A 17,090-nucleotide genomic window follows, 5' to 3' on the forward strand; every position below is an offset into this window, starting at 1 on the left:
GAAGCTTTGTTACAACAAAGAAATAATCTACTAAACACAAATTTCCTTACTTTTTGTGCTATGTTTAGTTCCATTTGCCTGCATTTGGTCCATATTCCTCCAAACCTGCCCTATCCATGTACTTGTCTAACTGCTTCTTAAACATTGGGATAGTCCCAGCCTTAACTACTTCATCTGTCAGCTTATTCCATATACCCACCACCCTTTGTGTGAAAAAGTTACCCCTCAGATTCCTATTAAATCTTTCCCCTTCACCATAAACCTACGTCCTCTGGTCCTCGATTCCCCTACTCTTGGCAAGAGACTCTGTGCATCTACCCGATCTATTCCTCTCATGATATTACACACCTCTATAAGATCACCCTTCATGCTTGTGCGCTCCAGAGAATAAAGTCCCAACCTACTCAACCTCTCCCTATAGCTCAGGCCCTCTAGTCCTGGCAACATCCTCGTAAATCTTCTCTGTACCCTTTCCAGCTTGACAACGTCTTTCCTATAACATGGTGCCCTGAACTGAACACAATATTCTAAATGCGGTCTCACCAACGTCTTGTACAACTGCAACATGACTTCCCAACTTCTATACTGAATGCTCTGACTGATGAAAGCCAATGTACCAAAAGCCTTTTTGACCACCTTATTTACCTGCGACTTGACCTTCAAGGAATCATGCATCTGCACCCCTAGATCCTTCTGCTCTACAACACTCCCCAGAGCTCTACCATTCACTATGTAGGTCCTACCCAGGTTAGACTTTGTAAAATTTAACACCTCACATTTATCTGTATTAAATTCCATCAACCAATCCTCAGCCCACCTGGCCAATCGATCAAGATCCTGCTGTAATTTATCACAACCATCTTCACTATCTGCAAAACCACCGCTTTTGAATCATCAGCAAATTTGCTAACCTTGCCATGTATGTTCTCATCCAAATCATTGATGTAGATGACAAACAGTAACGGGCCAGCACCGCACCCTGAGGCACACTACTAGTCACAGGCCTCAAGTCTGAGAAACAACCTTTAACCACCCTCTGCTTCCTTCCATGAAGGCAATTTTCCATCCATTCACCTCTCTCCCCTCAGATCCCATGCAATCAAACCTTCCATGCAATCAAATCTTTTCGAATTCCTTACTGAAATCCATGTATACAACAGCTACAGCCCTGCCCTCATCGACCTTTTTGGTCACGTCTTCAAAAAACTCAATCAGATTTGTGAGACACGGCCGCCTACGTACAAAACCATGCTGACAATCCCTAATCAGCATTTGTCCATCCAAATGACTGTTTATCCTATCCCTCAGAATACCCTCCAGTAACTGGAAAAAAGGAACAGGTGAGAAGGGTCTCTACCTGAAACATCACCTATTCTTTTTCTCCAGAGATGCTGTCTGACCCGCTGAATTACTCCAGCTTTTCGTGTCTATCTTTGGTTTAACCAGCATCTGCAGTTCTTTCCTACACATGTTTCAACAAATAGTTTATTATGTTATTTTCTCCCTCCTTTGTCTTGAGGTTGGGGAGGTTCTATGTCTGTAAATAATGACAGTACCACAGTCATTATATAAAAAATCATAGGATATCACTCTGTAATTATTTGTATTTTGTCTAATTTGCTGCCCAAATTGTATCACCGCTTTGTATTTAGCAGACATTGGAAGTGGTTTAGGGAGATGTGACTTTTGATGCCCTCTGATTCCACAGGGGCAACAGCTTACATTTTCCAAGTTTCTGATGATTTCAGTTCCTTGGTGATAAATTTGTTGTTTACCGTTTGGTTGGCTCGCTCTTCAAGGTAAGTGTATTGCATTAGTATATCGGGACAAACTTTAGTCTTCAAAGCAGCAGCTTTGATTTAATGGTGATGTTCCTTGTTGAGATTCTGTATAAGCCATACATTGATGGAATTAAGTATTTGTTTGTTTCTCACAGGGACCGACATTGCTGCAGGAGAGGAGGTAGCCATTAAACTGGAATGTGTGAAAACCAAACACCCCCAATTGCACATTGAGAGCAAGATCTACAAGATGATGCAAGGAGGAGGTAGGCGTTTTACCGTGTTTGCCACCTTGGCTTTCTATCTTCAGAATTATGAGGTTGCATTCATATTTGCTTATGTACTTTAAATGGTCACACTACCTTGTAGTTATAGTACCCGATGATTACTATGAGGTCACTTCATGGAGAAAATTAACTCTGTTGCGTTTTCCTTTTCAAGAATCAAGAGTGTTTAATTGTCATGGGTGTCGTCAACTGAACAAAGAAATTCTTACTTAATCAGTTTAATAGGCCTGTAAACACAATACATGCAGATTAGATATAATTTTGCAACTTCAATAAATTAATAATCTTAATACAAGTGCAAAAAACCAAAGTCTTTGGTGCAATCACAGATGCAGTCTATAGAAGATCATAGTTGCTGAGGTTAGTGTTGAGCAGTGTTCAATAGCCTGCTGGTTGCTGAACCCGGAGGTCACAGTTTTCAGGCTCCTGTACCACCTTCCCAGTAGTAGGAGTGGATGAGAGTGCGGCCAGTGTTGTGGATCTTTAATATCGGCAGTCTTTTTGAGTCAGTGCTTCCTTTTCCCTACTCCCAATCTTTCCAATTTATTGCACATCTAATTTGTTTGGGGACGGTAAAGAATGTCTTAATTGGTTTAACAGAATGTGGGATTCTTAGTTGTCTTGACAATATTTCATAAATTCATGTCATAGTAGCAGCATTCGGCCATTCAATCATGGCTGATTTATCTTTCCCTCTCAACCCCATTCTCCTGCCTTCTCCCCGTAACCTTTGGCACTCTTATTAATCAATACCCCGTCAATCTCTAAAGCGAAGATAGATGCAAAAAGCTGGAGTAGCTCAGCAGGCCAGTCAGCATCTCTGGAGAAAAGGAATAGGTGACGTTATGGATCGAGGCCCTTCTTCATACCCGAAACATCACCTATTCCTTTTCTCCAGAGATGCTGGCTGATCCACTGTTACTCCAGCTTTTTGCTTCTATCTTTGGTTTAAACCAACATCTACAGTTCCTTCCTACATGATCTCTAAAGCTACCTCATTCACCTTTTCTCCCTGGAAAGTTAGTTGAAATATAACTTGAGAGCAATATCTGGAGGAGTTTACTTGATACTGACTACATGGTGGGTACACGAGACCAAAAGCACTGTGGCATGCTGCCATCACAGCAGCACTGTTTTCGTGCAGCGCTCAAGTTTACACGGCATGCAGGATTTTGATCCTTGGCTCCAAGTTGTGCAAGACTTTGTGGTACCAAGTTTGATCAGATAAATGAGAAAGAATGGTAGACTTGCTTTCACAGTGAATACAGAAGAATGGCATGCAAAACATTACAAAGGGGGTTCAGTGCATTTAGGATCGCAGCTGTAGAGAAACAGGCTTGACTATCGTACTCCCCCCTCCCCATTACATTTTTTTCAATTCCCTCCTTGAATACAGGTCCACTCTTCGGTGTCTTTGGTTCACGTGATAAAACTATCATGGATAGGTACATGGGCTGAGGCATCTACAGCATTGCCTTCTAGGTCTCGTTTATAGTCACATTCTCTGACCCCTGTCAGTGCTGAATTCTGCAGCACTTGATTTAAGATTGATCACTTGGATGAGGTGCTTTTTTTACCTGGTTAACCTGCCTCAACACAGAGGTAGGCCACTCAGATGTGTTTTTAGACACAAGGGACTGCAGATACTGGAATCATATGTAGAACGCAGTGTTGCAGTAACACAGCAGGTCAGGCGGCTTCTCTGGCAGACACGGATGGGTGATGTTTCGCGTCAGGACCCTTCTTCAGATTCCCAAGTCTGCAGAAGTGCCCCAACCCAAAATGTCACCTACCCATGTTCTCCAGAAATGCTGCATGAGTTATTGTGCTACATTGCGTTACTCCAGCACTTTGTGTTCAGCCAAGATTTTTTTTGCTGTGTCATGGTATAAATGGGGCATTGTAATGATCTATCTCTTGATGATATTGATGCCCTGTTTTTAAGTTTTTTTATGAGGGAAACTATGTGTATCTATATTAGCTAATCAGGTTTGATTGTCTAATTGGATTGTCGTTATCTTACGGAAAGATTTCACACCAAGTATTTATCACTGATTTCTCTTCTATACTTAGTGTAAGAAAATAACTGCAGATGCTGGTACAAATCGAAGGTATTTATTCACAAAATGCTGGAGTAACTCGGCAGATCAGGCAGCATCTCGGGAGAGAAGGAATGGGCGACGTTTCGGGTCGAGACCCTTCTTCAGACTTTGTTCAGTCTTTGAAGAAGTTTGTTTTTGTCCGCTTTGAAGAAGTTCTCCTCCTCTCTTCGACGAGAGTTTAGCAACATGCTCTCTCGCTGCTCCCCCTCTGTGATTTCTCTTCTATACTTGCTATGGGATTGTTGCTTGGTAACCCAGTGTTTTTAGTATTGTTCAGCGGCTGTCATTTGTGGATGAATTGCCATCATGAGGTTGAATGGGGCAATCATGATTGGGAAGGAAAGTCTAGTTAATGTCTTTCTTTTGTTTTTGTTGCTGTTTAGTAAAACAGCCTTTTAGTCTGCAATTGTGATAAAGTGGTGTAACACACCCACTGGAAGTGGGAGATTTCTGTTTACTCTGTTGGAGTTATGTTCTTCCTTCAGTGAACAAATCCAAAATACTTTGCTGTGTTCAAACAGTTTAAGATAACCAAATATAATAGAAAACAATTAATATTTATAGCTGCAAAATGAATATCAGCAAAATTAATATTTTATTGTTCGACACAGTTTTTAAATAACATCCAGATATTTTGCCCACATTTTCAAGCCATTAGATTAGATGGACAATGACTTCAAAATGTGGCAAAATTTTAGCAACCTTTTAACCTTGAATAATGAAAATATTAGTTTAAAAATTGAATTATTCAGTTGGCATAAAAAAAACATGGAATACGTTTTAGGAGAAGACTGGGCATTGGTAGCATAGCATTGGTTTAGTTGAGGATAGGGATTGTAATTAAACAAAGTGCAGATAAGTGAGTGCGAGTTTGTTTTTATTTCTTGGTGAATGGGTTTCTCTGGTGAAGTTAAGTAAACCAATGATTAGTTTTTAACTAATACCCCCTCGTTATTTTAATACTAAATCCTTTATACCGTGGAAGACCATTTATTGGCTTTTTGTTTTTTTCAAATCGTTCTTCACACTCATTGACGGCCTGCAATCAGCCAAGTGTACAAGTGAGTAATCAGCGGTTTGAATCTTAAGCCGTTTCCTTTTGAAATATTTGTTACATTGAGACAGATTTCTATGTTTATAATCATATACAGATCCACCACCGTTTTTCCTGCCTTGGTTTCAGAGCCTTTGTGGATTATCATTTTGCCAGACCAACAGAGGTCACGGCCTCCAAGAGGAGTCGAATGGTCGCCGGATATACCGGCCCGCAAAGTTGGCTCTGGGCATGGATCTGCCAGCTTCATTCGGCCTGTCGAATGGGCACAGAAGTCCCGATAAGGTCGAGATCGGCCGTCTCACTTGGCCTAGATGCCACATTTTCGGGGGGAGGGTATTTCAAGTGCACCCTCGTCATTTTGTCCGGCTTTAAAGTTGCCCGAAAATCGATGGTGGAACTGTAATAAAATCTAACTTAGAACTTGGTATTTAAGTAAAGCTTCTGAAACTCAATTTCAATAAGAATGCAACCCCACAAATGCTTGTGCTTTCTTTGTGCTCACTTGTCTTAAATTACTTTCTGTTCTAGTTGGGATCCCCAACATCAAATGGTGTGGCGCGGAGGGAGATTACAATGTAATGGTGATGGAACTGCTTGGACCAAGTCTTGAAGATCTCTTTAACTTCTGTTCTCGTAAATTCAGCCTAAAGACAGTCCTCCTCCTTGCTGATCAGATGGTAGGAAATATTCCTGCCTGTAGATTCTGTGTGAGGTGTATGGATTTGCCAGTAAAGGGCTAAAAGTGATCTTTTTCTCCTTTCCAGTTTGCATCCATTTTCAATCTGATATAATATGTGCCTTTCTTTCCAGCAACTATCAATATATATATTGAGGTGAAAAAGACTTGTGAAAGAATCATTGTGATGCTTCAGGACGATAAGGGGTAAAATATGGGTTTTTGATTGCTGGTTCCCAACTGTGTTCCGGGTTTCAGCAGTGGAAATGGGCTAAGTGGAAACTCGGTTGCTTCTCGACCAGTAACGGAGCAAGGATGGAAGAACCCCTCTCTAAAAACACCATCTGGCTCTTGGTTAACTACACAGGTGTAGTTATGTTACCACATTTTGCATCAATGCGTATTGCTTTGGGTATACGTTGATGTAGAGGATTTCTGGGGAGTCCAATGCCTGTCTGATCCCCACATGTAGTTTGAAATCCATTGTCTTGTGAAAGTAGGCTCTTCCAGTTGTGCTGCCCAAACATCAACAATGAACAGTGCAGGACCCTTTATTAGTTTGTTTTAAAATTTGGAAGGGTCATAGTGTCGGCTGTTTGTATTTTATCCAATTGCATTTTGCTCCTCTGTTGTCGCCTGCTGGTAAAGCCAGCCTAATTGCATTATTTACAAATTGGCAAGATGGTGAATGGGGAAGTGTGGTTAGGTAAGGTATGAGATGATAAAGAGGGAACTTATTATTGTATAGGGCAGCACAATGGTGCAGTGGGAGAGTTGCTGCCTTACAGCGCCAGAGAACTAGGTTTGATCCTGACAATAGACAATAGGTGCAGGAGTAGGCCATTCAGCCCTTCGAGCCAGCACCGCCATTCAATGCGATCATGGCTGATCACTCTCAATCAGTACCCCGTTCCTGCCTTCTCCCCATACCCCTTCACTCCGCTATCCTTAAGAGCTCTATCCAGCTCTCTCTTGAAAGCATCCAACGAACTGGCCTCCACTGCCTTCTGAGGCAGAGAATTCCACACCTTCACCACTCTCTGACTGAAAAAGTTCTTCCTCATCTCCGTTCTAAATGGCCTACCCGTTATTCTTAAACTGTGGCCCCTTGTTCTGGACTCCCCCAACATTGGGAACATGTTTCCTGCCTCTAATGTGTCCAATCCCCTAATTATCTTATATGTTTCAATAAGATCCCCCCTCATCCTTCTAAATTCCAGTGTATACAAGCCCAATCGCTCCAGCCTTTCAACATACGACAGTCCCGCCATTCCGGGAATTAACCTAGTGAACCTACGCTGCACGCCCTCCATAGCAAGAATATCCTTCCTCAAATTTGGAGACCAAAACTGCACACAGTGCTCCAGGTGCGGTCTCACCAGGGCCCGGTACAACTGTAGAAGGACCTCTTTGCTCCTATACTCAACTCCTCTTGTTACGAAGGCCAACATTCCATTGGCTTTCTTCACTGCCTGCTGTACCTGCATGCTTCCTTTCATTGACTGATGCACTAGGACACCCAGATCTCATTGAACTCCCCCTCCTCCTAACTTGACACCATTCAGATAATAATCTGCCTTTCTATTCTTACTTCCAAAGTGAATAACCTCACACTTATCTACATTAAACTGCATCTGCCATGTATCCGCCCACTCACACAACCTGTCCAAGTCACCCTGCAGCCTTATTGCATCTTCCTCACAATTCACACTACCCCCCAGCTTAGTATCATCTGCAAATTTGCTAATGGTACTTTTAATCCCTTCGTCTAAGTCAACGGGTACTGTCTGTATTGGAGTTTGCACGTTCTCCTTATGGCCATGTGGGTTTGCTCTGGTTGTAGGTTGATTGGCTTTAGTAAAATTGTAAATTGTCCCAAGTGTGTAATGTGTGCTAGTGTACGGGGTGATCGCTGGTTAGCGCACACTCGAAGAGCTAGTTTTCGCTCTGTATCTCAAGTCTAAGTTGATGCATTGGGAGGGGGAAGTGTGTGGAGGCTATTCACAAGTGAATAACTTTGGTCTACAACAGTTCCTGTTTATATTAATAATGATTGTGGTATAGGAATTCTGAAACAATGGCTTATTTCAACGAATGCCAACTGGAGTTTTGTTCTGAACTGAATTCGAGTTAAACTTCCTTTTGTCCCTGTTACTTTTTGTAAGATTGGTTGATGGGCTGGAATTGGTGAAGATGAATGGAAAAGATACTAGTCCCGTCTTTAGTTCAGAGATACACATTGGAAAGGGCCCTTTGGCCCACTGAATCCATTCCTACCATCAATCACCTGTTCACACTAGTTCTATGTTATCCGACTTTTTCATCCACTCCTTGAAAGCTGGGCCAATATACGGAAGACAATTAACCTACAAACACGCACGTCTTTGGGATGTGGGAGGAAACCGGAGCACCTGGAGGAAACCCAAGCAGTCACGGAGAACATGCAAACTCCACACAGGCAACGCCCAAAGTCAGAATCAAACCTATGTCTCTGGTGTTGTGAGGCAAGGGTAGTACCAGCTGTGCTTCTGTGCTGCCCAAGTGAGTCTTCCTGTATTGCCAAAGCAGGAACTTGCAAGATGGACTCGCCCATTTTCTAACGATGGGGTGGGAGGTTGGCCGCAAGGGTGCACGATTCAATTCTACACCGGACGGCTCTCTGATCTTGCTCTTACAAATCTCCTATGTCTTTGTATTTAGATCAGCAGAATCGAGTTCATTCATTCAAAGAATTTCATCCACCGCGATGTGAAACCGGACAACTTCCTAATGGGACTGGGAAAGAAAGGCAACCTGGTCTACATTATTGACTTTGGGCTAGCAAAAAAGTACCGGGACGCACGAACACATCAACATATACCGTATCGTGAAAATAAGAACCTTACAGGAACGGCTCGATACGCCTCCATAAATACACACTTGGGAATAGGTAGGCATATTAGCATCATGTTGCTTTGATTTCCCAGTAATTATTCTTTGCATTTCATGCGCATATTTGAGTGATATCGAAATCCCAATCCTTGAATATTATTTTTTTCCAATCAGCAGAAGTCATTTCGATTTAGGTTTTATTATGTATTACGTGTACCAAGGTCCAGTAAAAGCTTTATTTTGCATGTTACCCGATAAAATCACAGAGAATACTGTACTGTAATCAAGTCAAACTCAAATACAATAGGTAGAGCAAAGGGGGGAATACAGAGTGCAGAATATAGTTCTCAGCATTGTAGGGCATCAGTTCCAGAGACAAAGTAGTTTTCCCAATGGGGTACAGGTGAATCAGGCAGAACCTTAGCTTATGGAAGGGCTCTTCAGAAGCCTGAGAAGATGGTTGGAGGATTACATCTTCCACTGTACCGCGACGCATGGTTTTGCAGCATTCTGCAACCACTCCTGCATAGGTGCAGCACCATCTCCTCCCCCACTCCCCTCCTCTACCCCTCCCTCCCACCCCCTCGCCCCCTCTCTCCCCCCTCCCCCCTAGGGTTGCCTCTCCTGCATTGGTGCAACACCTTCTCCTCCCCCACTCCCTCCTCCCCCAGTCCCTCCACTCCCCCCTCTCCCTATTCCCTCCCTCCCTCCATGCCCTCTCTCCCCCACCCCTCCCTCCCGAGACCAACCCGCAGTTGCCGTAGCAACCCGGCCCGGGCGGCCGCCATTGGTTGGGGGGAGGGGAGGGGGGGGGAGTCCCGTCCGGGTGCGGGGATGTTCAGTGGTAGACGGCGGCGGCTCTCCCACTGTTGCTGAGCCGCTGGGGGAGCCAAAGGCAGGCCAAGCTCCAAACCCAGGCCTCGGCCTCCACCTCCACCACACCCGGCTTCACCGCCGCTACTGCCACCTTTCCCCTTGGCCCACCTCAGGCTCGCGGTTACCCGGTCAAGTCCAGGTCCAGGCTCTGGCTGCTTCCCCCGGCACCAGGCCTGGCTCTCCCACCCCCAAGAGACAGGCGGCCGAGGCCTGCTCAACGGGCCCCAACTGCGCAGGCGCGGACGCGTTTGTTCTGCGGACGCGCGGATGTGGCGGCCATCTTACGTAAGTACCAGATCAACGGAGCCCCAACTGCGCATGCACGGTTTAAAGAATTTTAAATGTGAATAACTTTAAAAATAAAACACCGATTTCAATGAAACTTCTTCCATCAGATGACAGTGAGTAAGGTGGGCCTAAATTTGTCACGTTATCGTGTACCGTTTTGGCTGTAGTTCAGGAACAAGCGAACAAACAAGAGTTTTGGTACATAGATGACAAGCTTTAGTCTTGTTCCTTGCGATGCTGCAGTTGTACTTCTGTTCATTTATATGAACCAGGTTGAAAATGTCCAAAAACATTGTTAAAACACACATAACTACTTCTGTCTGATAAATAATATACTGTATTTAGTAAATTTTAGAATAAAGGGGATTTTAAATTGCAGGTAACTCTAAAGCTTTTGCACTGTGATCTTTCACAACAAAATCCAGTTTCTAAAGACCTAAATAATTGGCGCAAATATGAAGCGAGTTTGATATTTGCTGTGCAATATTTTTCCAGGCTGATGTGCACGTTTCTTTTCCAGAGCAAAGCAGACGTGATGATCTGGAGTCTCTAGGCTATGTTTTGATGTACTTTAACTTGGGGTCGCTGCCTTGGCAAGGTCTGAAGGCAGCAACAAAAAGGCAGAAATATGAGCGCATTAGTGAAAAGAAAATGTCAACGCCCATTGAATCTCTCTGCAAAGGTTACTCGTGTAAGTGGAAATTTAAGTAAAGGCCAAAATGTCAGCAAAAGAACTTGACTGTAACAGTGGTGCTTGTAAAGATGTATAATACAACTCAAGTGTCCTTTGTTAATCTTTTTGTTTTTCTGTCAGATGATTGTAATTTGTCATAATAGATTCTGGGAAGTAAGCCCTAATTCATAATTACAACATAGTTACTGGTATGACTTAATACTTCTCAAAATTTGATAGTTGTGAAAGATGGCCTCGGGCTACTTATCACATGACACCATTTTCTTTGAGCTGAATCTCTTTTCATGCTCAGTCTGGCTCCCGCAAGGTAATGCATCACCAGATTATTTGCATTTATCTAATATTCAGGCTCCTACAAGGCCAGTGTTTAATGTCGGTCCCTAATTAGCCTGAGACGATGGTGGTGAGTCATTGCCTGGAGCTACCACAATGCTTCTGGTGCAGGTGCTCCCACTTAGTATCGGGAGTTCTGCCTTCTGCCCCGGTCGTATTATTGTCTGGAAGCCTCCAGGCCTGATGCTATAGGCCCTTTCAAGTGGATTTAGAAGCACCCATGCCACTGCCTGAGCTGTACAAGCGATTGGTGAGATTACACTTGGAGATTAGGAAGGAACTGCAGATGCTGGTTAATACCGAAGATAGACACAAAATGCTGGAGTAACTCAGCATGTCATGCAGCATCTCTAGAGAAAAAGAATAGGTGACATACCTGGTTGGAACACTTCTTCAGACTCTTGGAGACAATATAGGAAGGATGTCATTCAATTGGAATGGTTGCGGAAGTGTTTCCCAGTCTGAAGAAGACCCTCGACCCAAAACTTCACCAATCCATGTTATCCAGAGATGCTACCTGACCTGCTAAGTTACTGCAGCACTTTGGGTTTTTTTAAGCCAGCATCCACAACTCCTTGTGTCAAAATTATTGTGCTTCCTTCATCATTGAGAAAAATCCTTGAACTTTGGAGATCTTGAAACTAAAATTTAATATATTAATTCCACTCATGGAAGCGTACAGCATGGAAACAAGCCCTTTGGCCAAACTCGTCCATGCTCACCAAATTGCCCCATCTAATCTAGTCCTATTTGCCCAAGTTTGGGGCATATTCCTCCTAACCTTTCCTATCCATGTACCTGTCAAGTGTCTTTTAAATGCTGTTAAAATACCTGCCTCAAATACCTCCTCTGGCAGCTTGTTCCAGATAGCCACCACCCACAGTGAAATAGTCATCCCTCAGGTTTATTTCTTGCCCCTCTTACCTTTAACATATGTCCTAGTTTTTTGATTCCTCCTACCCTGGGTAAAGACGCTGTGCATTCACCTTATCTATTCCCCTCAGGATTTTATACACCTGTATACGATCACCCCTCAGCCTCCTGCATAAAGTCTTACCCTGGCCGATCTCTTCCTATGGCTCAGCACCTCGAGTTCTGTCGGTAATATCGTGGTACATCGTAAATCGAAGTTTGGGACTATACACCCCTCCCAACCCTTCCGAATTTGGCGGAAAGTGTCCGCTTACTTCATTTCCGCCATTCTGATTTTGCCTCCCATTTTTCCGCAAAACAGTCGGTAATTGCAATTTGTCCATTCGGCCGCTAGATAGAGGTCGCTAGGGGTTCCGCGAGAAATACCCCGCGCCCTGAAAGTCTCCCCGAAAATGTGGCACCTAGGCTGGGCAAGGCAGCCAATCCCAACCTCATCGGGACTTCCGTGGCCGATTGGTGGGTTGAATTTGCAACCTGTGGCCAGGGCTCTGGAACTCCAGCCTAGCTGGAGCCCGCACATCTATCCCCATAGCCGACTTCCTTAGCCAGCTGGATAAACCAGCAAAGCTCTGGAGCCAAGAGTGCCAAAAAATCAGTAATGAGTAAATATTAAATTTAAGTGCAAGATTATATAACTATATTAATTAATTAAGACTGGGTTAAAAATATAAAACACAGCAGAAAAGCCATTTACCACCTTTTTGGGCTGATTATCAATTAATGTGCGAATTTGAATCTTGAATAACTTTATTGTCATTCGGTACAAATACCGAACGAAATTACAGCAGTCACAAAACAACAAGAAAAGAAAAAAGTACACAGGACTCACGACCCCAACACAAACATCCATCACAGTGAGTCTAAACACCCCCTCACTGTGATGGAAGGCAACAAAACTTCCACTCTCTTCCGCCCACGAACAGGCAGCTCGACCCCTAACGAGGCGACCGACACGCACAGCCCCCGCAAGGGGATGGAAAGCCCCGCGGCCGAGCCGCACCGGGCACTGAAACGTCCCGCGGCCGAGCCGCGCCGGCGATGTTAAGTCCAGCGGCCGAGCTGCGCCGGGCGATGGAAGGCCCCGTGGCCGAACCGCACCGGGCACTGTTAGGTCCCGCGGCCGAGCCGAGCCGGCGATGTTAAGTCCAGCGGCCGAGCCGCGCCGGGCGATGGAAGGCCCCGCGGCCGAGCCGCACCGGGCGCTGAAACGTCCCGCGGCCGAGCCGCACCGGGCACTGTTAGGTCCCGTGGCTGAGCCGCGCCGGCGATGTTAAGTCCAACGGCCGAGCCGCGCCGGGCGATGGAAGGCCCCGCGGGCGATGGAAGGCCCCGCGGCCGAGCTGCGCCCCGGGGAAGAGACCTAATAAAAGAAAGGTTTCCCCCACCCCACCACCCCCCGCCCCACCCCATCCCCCACACATACACAGCCAAAAACAGAAACAAAAACCATCCCAACACCGACACAAACAAAAAAAAAAGGAAAAATACAGACAGACTGCCACAGAGCCGCAGCCGTTAGGCTTCAAGTACTTTCGTATGCTTAGTCGAGTCGCATATATCAACTCTTTCTTCATAACTTAGTCATACATTTTATGACCATTGTTCTTTTATTCAATACCAGGAGAATTGGGATGTGTAAGGAAAAAGCAAAATAGAAAAAACAAAAAACTATTTTTTCTTTGTGTTGCAAAAAGAATCTCTGTTCAATAACCTTTCTATAAATAGTAGAATATACTCATGATAGGCCTGACTGTACATGTAGTCCAAGAACTCCAGACTGTTGGAAATAATAGTCATTTTTCACACGTTTTCATACGCGGCACGTATGTACATTTGGCTTGCATACTTTTTTTGCTGAAAAGTTGCATTACCCGCCATATTATGAATTTTGGTGTAAAATTCTGAATTTTGGACATCAAAATTATGAATTTGTAAAATCAATGTTGGGAGGTCTGGACTATAACCTATTTACTGTGACTTTTTCTCATTTCCTCTCAGCCGAGTTTGCTACTTACTTGAACTTCTGCCGCTCCCTGCGTTTCGATGACAAACCAGACTACTCGTACTTGAGGCAATTATTTCGAAACCTTTTCCACCGACAAGGCTTCTCCTATGACTATGTCTTTGACTGGAACATGCTCAAATTTGTACGTTTGATTTTTGGTTTCAGCAACTGTTCTATGTTTTGTATAAATTCAAAGTTTAGTTCTACTTTAGTATTGGAAATGTAGTTCGCTACAACCTGTATTATGCGGTAATCCTTCGGACTGATTTGGGGGGAGGGGGTGGAAGAGAGAAAGCTGGAAGAAAGGAGGGACAGGACAAAGCCTGAAGGTATGGGTTGGGCAGCTTACACCCCAAGGATATGAGTATTGAAATCTCCAATTTTGGCTAACACCAAACTCCTCCCCTGTGCCCCGCCTGGACTTGCACCTATTTCAAAGAAATTTTGATCTGTTTTCACTTCTGTGTTTTGTTTCCCCTCTCTTGAACAATTAGCACTGAAGCATTGAAAAGCAAATCAGATCTTTCTAGCTGAGAGTTCAGGATTTCAGAAGAAGAATATTTGCACATGATGGAACTGTTAGCTCCTGATAAAGGTTTAAATATCAAGTTTGTGTAGGAAAGAACTGCAGATGCTGGTTTATTATTTTATATATTTTTTTTTCATATTTCAGATACAGCGCGGAAACAGGCCTTAAATCGAGTAAATATCGTTATTTTGGGGAGGGGGGTCCCTTCTCAGTCAAAGAGCATGAAAATGGGCCTTCGGCCCAACACATCCACGCCAACCAAGATTGCTATATCTAAGCTAGTCCCGTTTGGCCCATATCCCTCTGAACTTTTTCTATATACTTGAGCTTTCTAATTATTAGTCTTGTAAAAGCAACATTATGAAGATGATCTTGAATATTTACTCAGATAAAAGGAATGTTATCCTGCTTTTATGTTAGAATGTTGTTTTAAAGATTATTTGGACCCAGCCTTGGTTTCATAAAACTTGTTTATTTTTTATTTATTTACCCTGGTTAAATTAATATCTTAGATCTGAACATGTTGGTATATCATAGAATATCCCCAAATAGTTAAAATCGTTGATTTTTCCAACAACTATTGAAAATTATTCTGCTTTACCTGATTCAACTATCTCGCAGCCCACCTTTGATATCAAAACCTTCCTTTATCTTACTGTTGTGCTTTTCAGACATTTCCTTCCCCTTTCCTCAATTGTATGAAATCTTGCTTAATTTTATAAATTTCTAGGAATCGCTGAGTCCATGCTGACTATCAATTGACCATTCACGCTAGTTCTATTATCCCACTTTCTCATCCATACCCTACACATTTGGGGCAATTTACAGAGGACCACTTAATCTACAAACCCACACGACTTTGGGATGTGGGAGAAACCCACGCGGTCATAGGGAGATCGTGTAAACTCCACCACAGACAGCACCCGAGGTCCGGATCGAACCAGGGTCTCTAGTGCCATGAGGTAGCAGCTCTATTAGTTGTGCCACTATGCACCCAATAGTTAAACTAGAGAGAGAGAAAGTTAAAATATTCTGGAAGATATTCGGAGTACTACAGGCTGGAACAAGACAAGAAACAAATTAACTGCTCAACAAGGCATCATCATTGTCCTGCATTGTTTTCTCTGCCCTGCCTGCTGAGCAGCCAAATTTTATTTCCAATGTTTTGTATTTTCTTTTCTATCTTTGTGTGCTTTTGATAAAATAGGGATAGTGCTGGCCAAGTCATTCCTTGAATTGTTTAGTTGATTTGTGATGGGGAATGATTGGATTTCTTTGCATAAGGTTTCTTCGCTCTTCATTTCAGGGAGCCAACAGAGCAGCAGACGAAGATCGGGATCGCAAGGAGCGCGAGGAACGGCTGAAGCACAGTCGAAATCCAGCAGCTCGCGGCTTACCCTCCACCGCCTCAGGGAGACTGAAGGGAAATCAGGAAGTGGCCCCACAGACACCTCTCACTCCCACATCCCACACCGGTCAGTCATTGACTGGAATTAGATATTTTGGGTTTCAATTTCATTTGTGTTCATTTTGCAGACTTCCATTTTTGAAATGTCCTTTTTATATTTTACAAGAGAAATATGTTAGACGTGAATGTTTTGAGCCTCTATTAGTTAATTAGCTCATATTACTTGTAAATGCTTAGATTGGTAATTTGTGTGAATATAATGTGTCCAAAAATAATGTGATTAAAATCAGGGTTCAAAACCACCACTGAACACTTATTAAGATATGATTCCCGTAGGAGAATGAGGGGTGATCTTCTAGATATGTTCAAAATCATGAGAGGAATAGATCAGGTAGACGCACGGAATCTCTTGTCCAGAGGAGAGGAATCGAGAACCAGAGGCCATAGATTTAAGGTGATTGGGGGAAAGATTTAATAGGAACGTGAGTGGTAACATTTTTACACAGAGTGGTGGGTGTTTGGATCGAGCTGCCGGAGGAGGTAGTTGAGGCAGATACTATTGCAACATTTAAGAAACATTTAAACAGTCACATGGATAGGATAGGATTAGAGGGATATGAGCCAAACACAGGCAGGTAGGACTAGTGTAGATGGGAATATTGATCGGTTTGGGCAAGTTGGGCCGAAGGGCCTGTTTCCACTCTGACTGTATAAAATAAGAGGCTTCAAAATCATTTGTGTGAAATTTTGTAGGTTTTTGTACGTGGAGTATTTTGCATTGGGTTTTGCTTCCACTTAATAAACGTGGACAGTCTCATTGGACAAATTAACATTAATCTCTTGCCATGCCTACAAAGTGAGAGGTTTTAACTGGTGTTTTGCCATTTATTCCTCAGCTAATACATCCCCACGCCCTGTCTCAGGCATGGAACGGGAGCGTAAAGTCAGCATGAGGTTACACCGCGGTGCTGCCGTTAATGTTTCCTCAACAGATCTCACTGGCCGTCAGGACGCATCACGAATGTCAACATCACAGGTATGTTCACTATACATCCCCACGCCCTGTCTCAGGCATGGAATGGGAGCGTAAAGTCACATGAGATTACACTGCGGTGTTGCCGTTAATGTTTCCTCAACAGATCTCACTGGCCATCAGGACACATCACGAATGTCAACATCGCAGGTATATTCGCTACAAAACTTTAAACTGTGTGTAAGGCACCTCTTCGTTGCACAGCAGACCTTTCTAA

At 43.7% G+C, this 17,090-nt stretch overlaps 1 protein-coding gene across 2 annotated transcripts in view; it reads left to right on the forward strand.

The window, feature by feature from the left end:
- The window catches only part of LOC144594495 (casein kinase I), a 38,349-nt gene that overhangs the window by 9,458 nt on the left and 11,801 nt on the right, over positions 1–17,090 (forward strand). For both annotated transcript variants that reach the window (XM_078401091.1, XM_078401090.1), the window contains exons 2-8: positions 1,937–2,047; positions 5,756–5,904; positions 8,604–8,832; positions 10,459–10,629; positions 13,897–14,045; positions 15,739–15,907; positions 16,737–16,876. In XM_078401091.1, the coding sequence (XP_078257217.1) occupies positions 1,937–2,047; positions 5,756–5,904; positions 8,604–8,832; positions 10,459–10,629; positions 13,897–14,045; positions 15,739–15,907; positions 16,737–16,876 (1,118 nt within the window). The remainder of the gene's footprint in view (positions 1–1,936; positions 2,048–5,755; positions 5,905–8,603; positions 8,833–10,458; positions 10,630–13,896; positions 14,046–15,738; positions 15,908–16,736; positions 16,877–17,090) is intronic.

Source organism: Rhinoraja longicauda, chromosome 6 (genome assembly GCF_053455715.1).
Source record: "Rhinoraja longicauda isolate Sanriku21f chromosome 6, sRhiLon1.1, whole genome shotgun sequence".
NCBI lineage: Eukaryota > Metazoa > Chordata > Chondrichthyes > Rajiformes > Arhynchobatidae > Rhinoraja > Rhinoraja longicauda.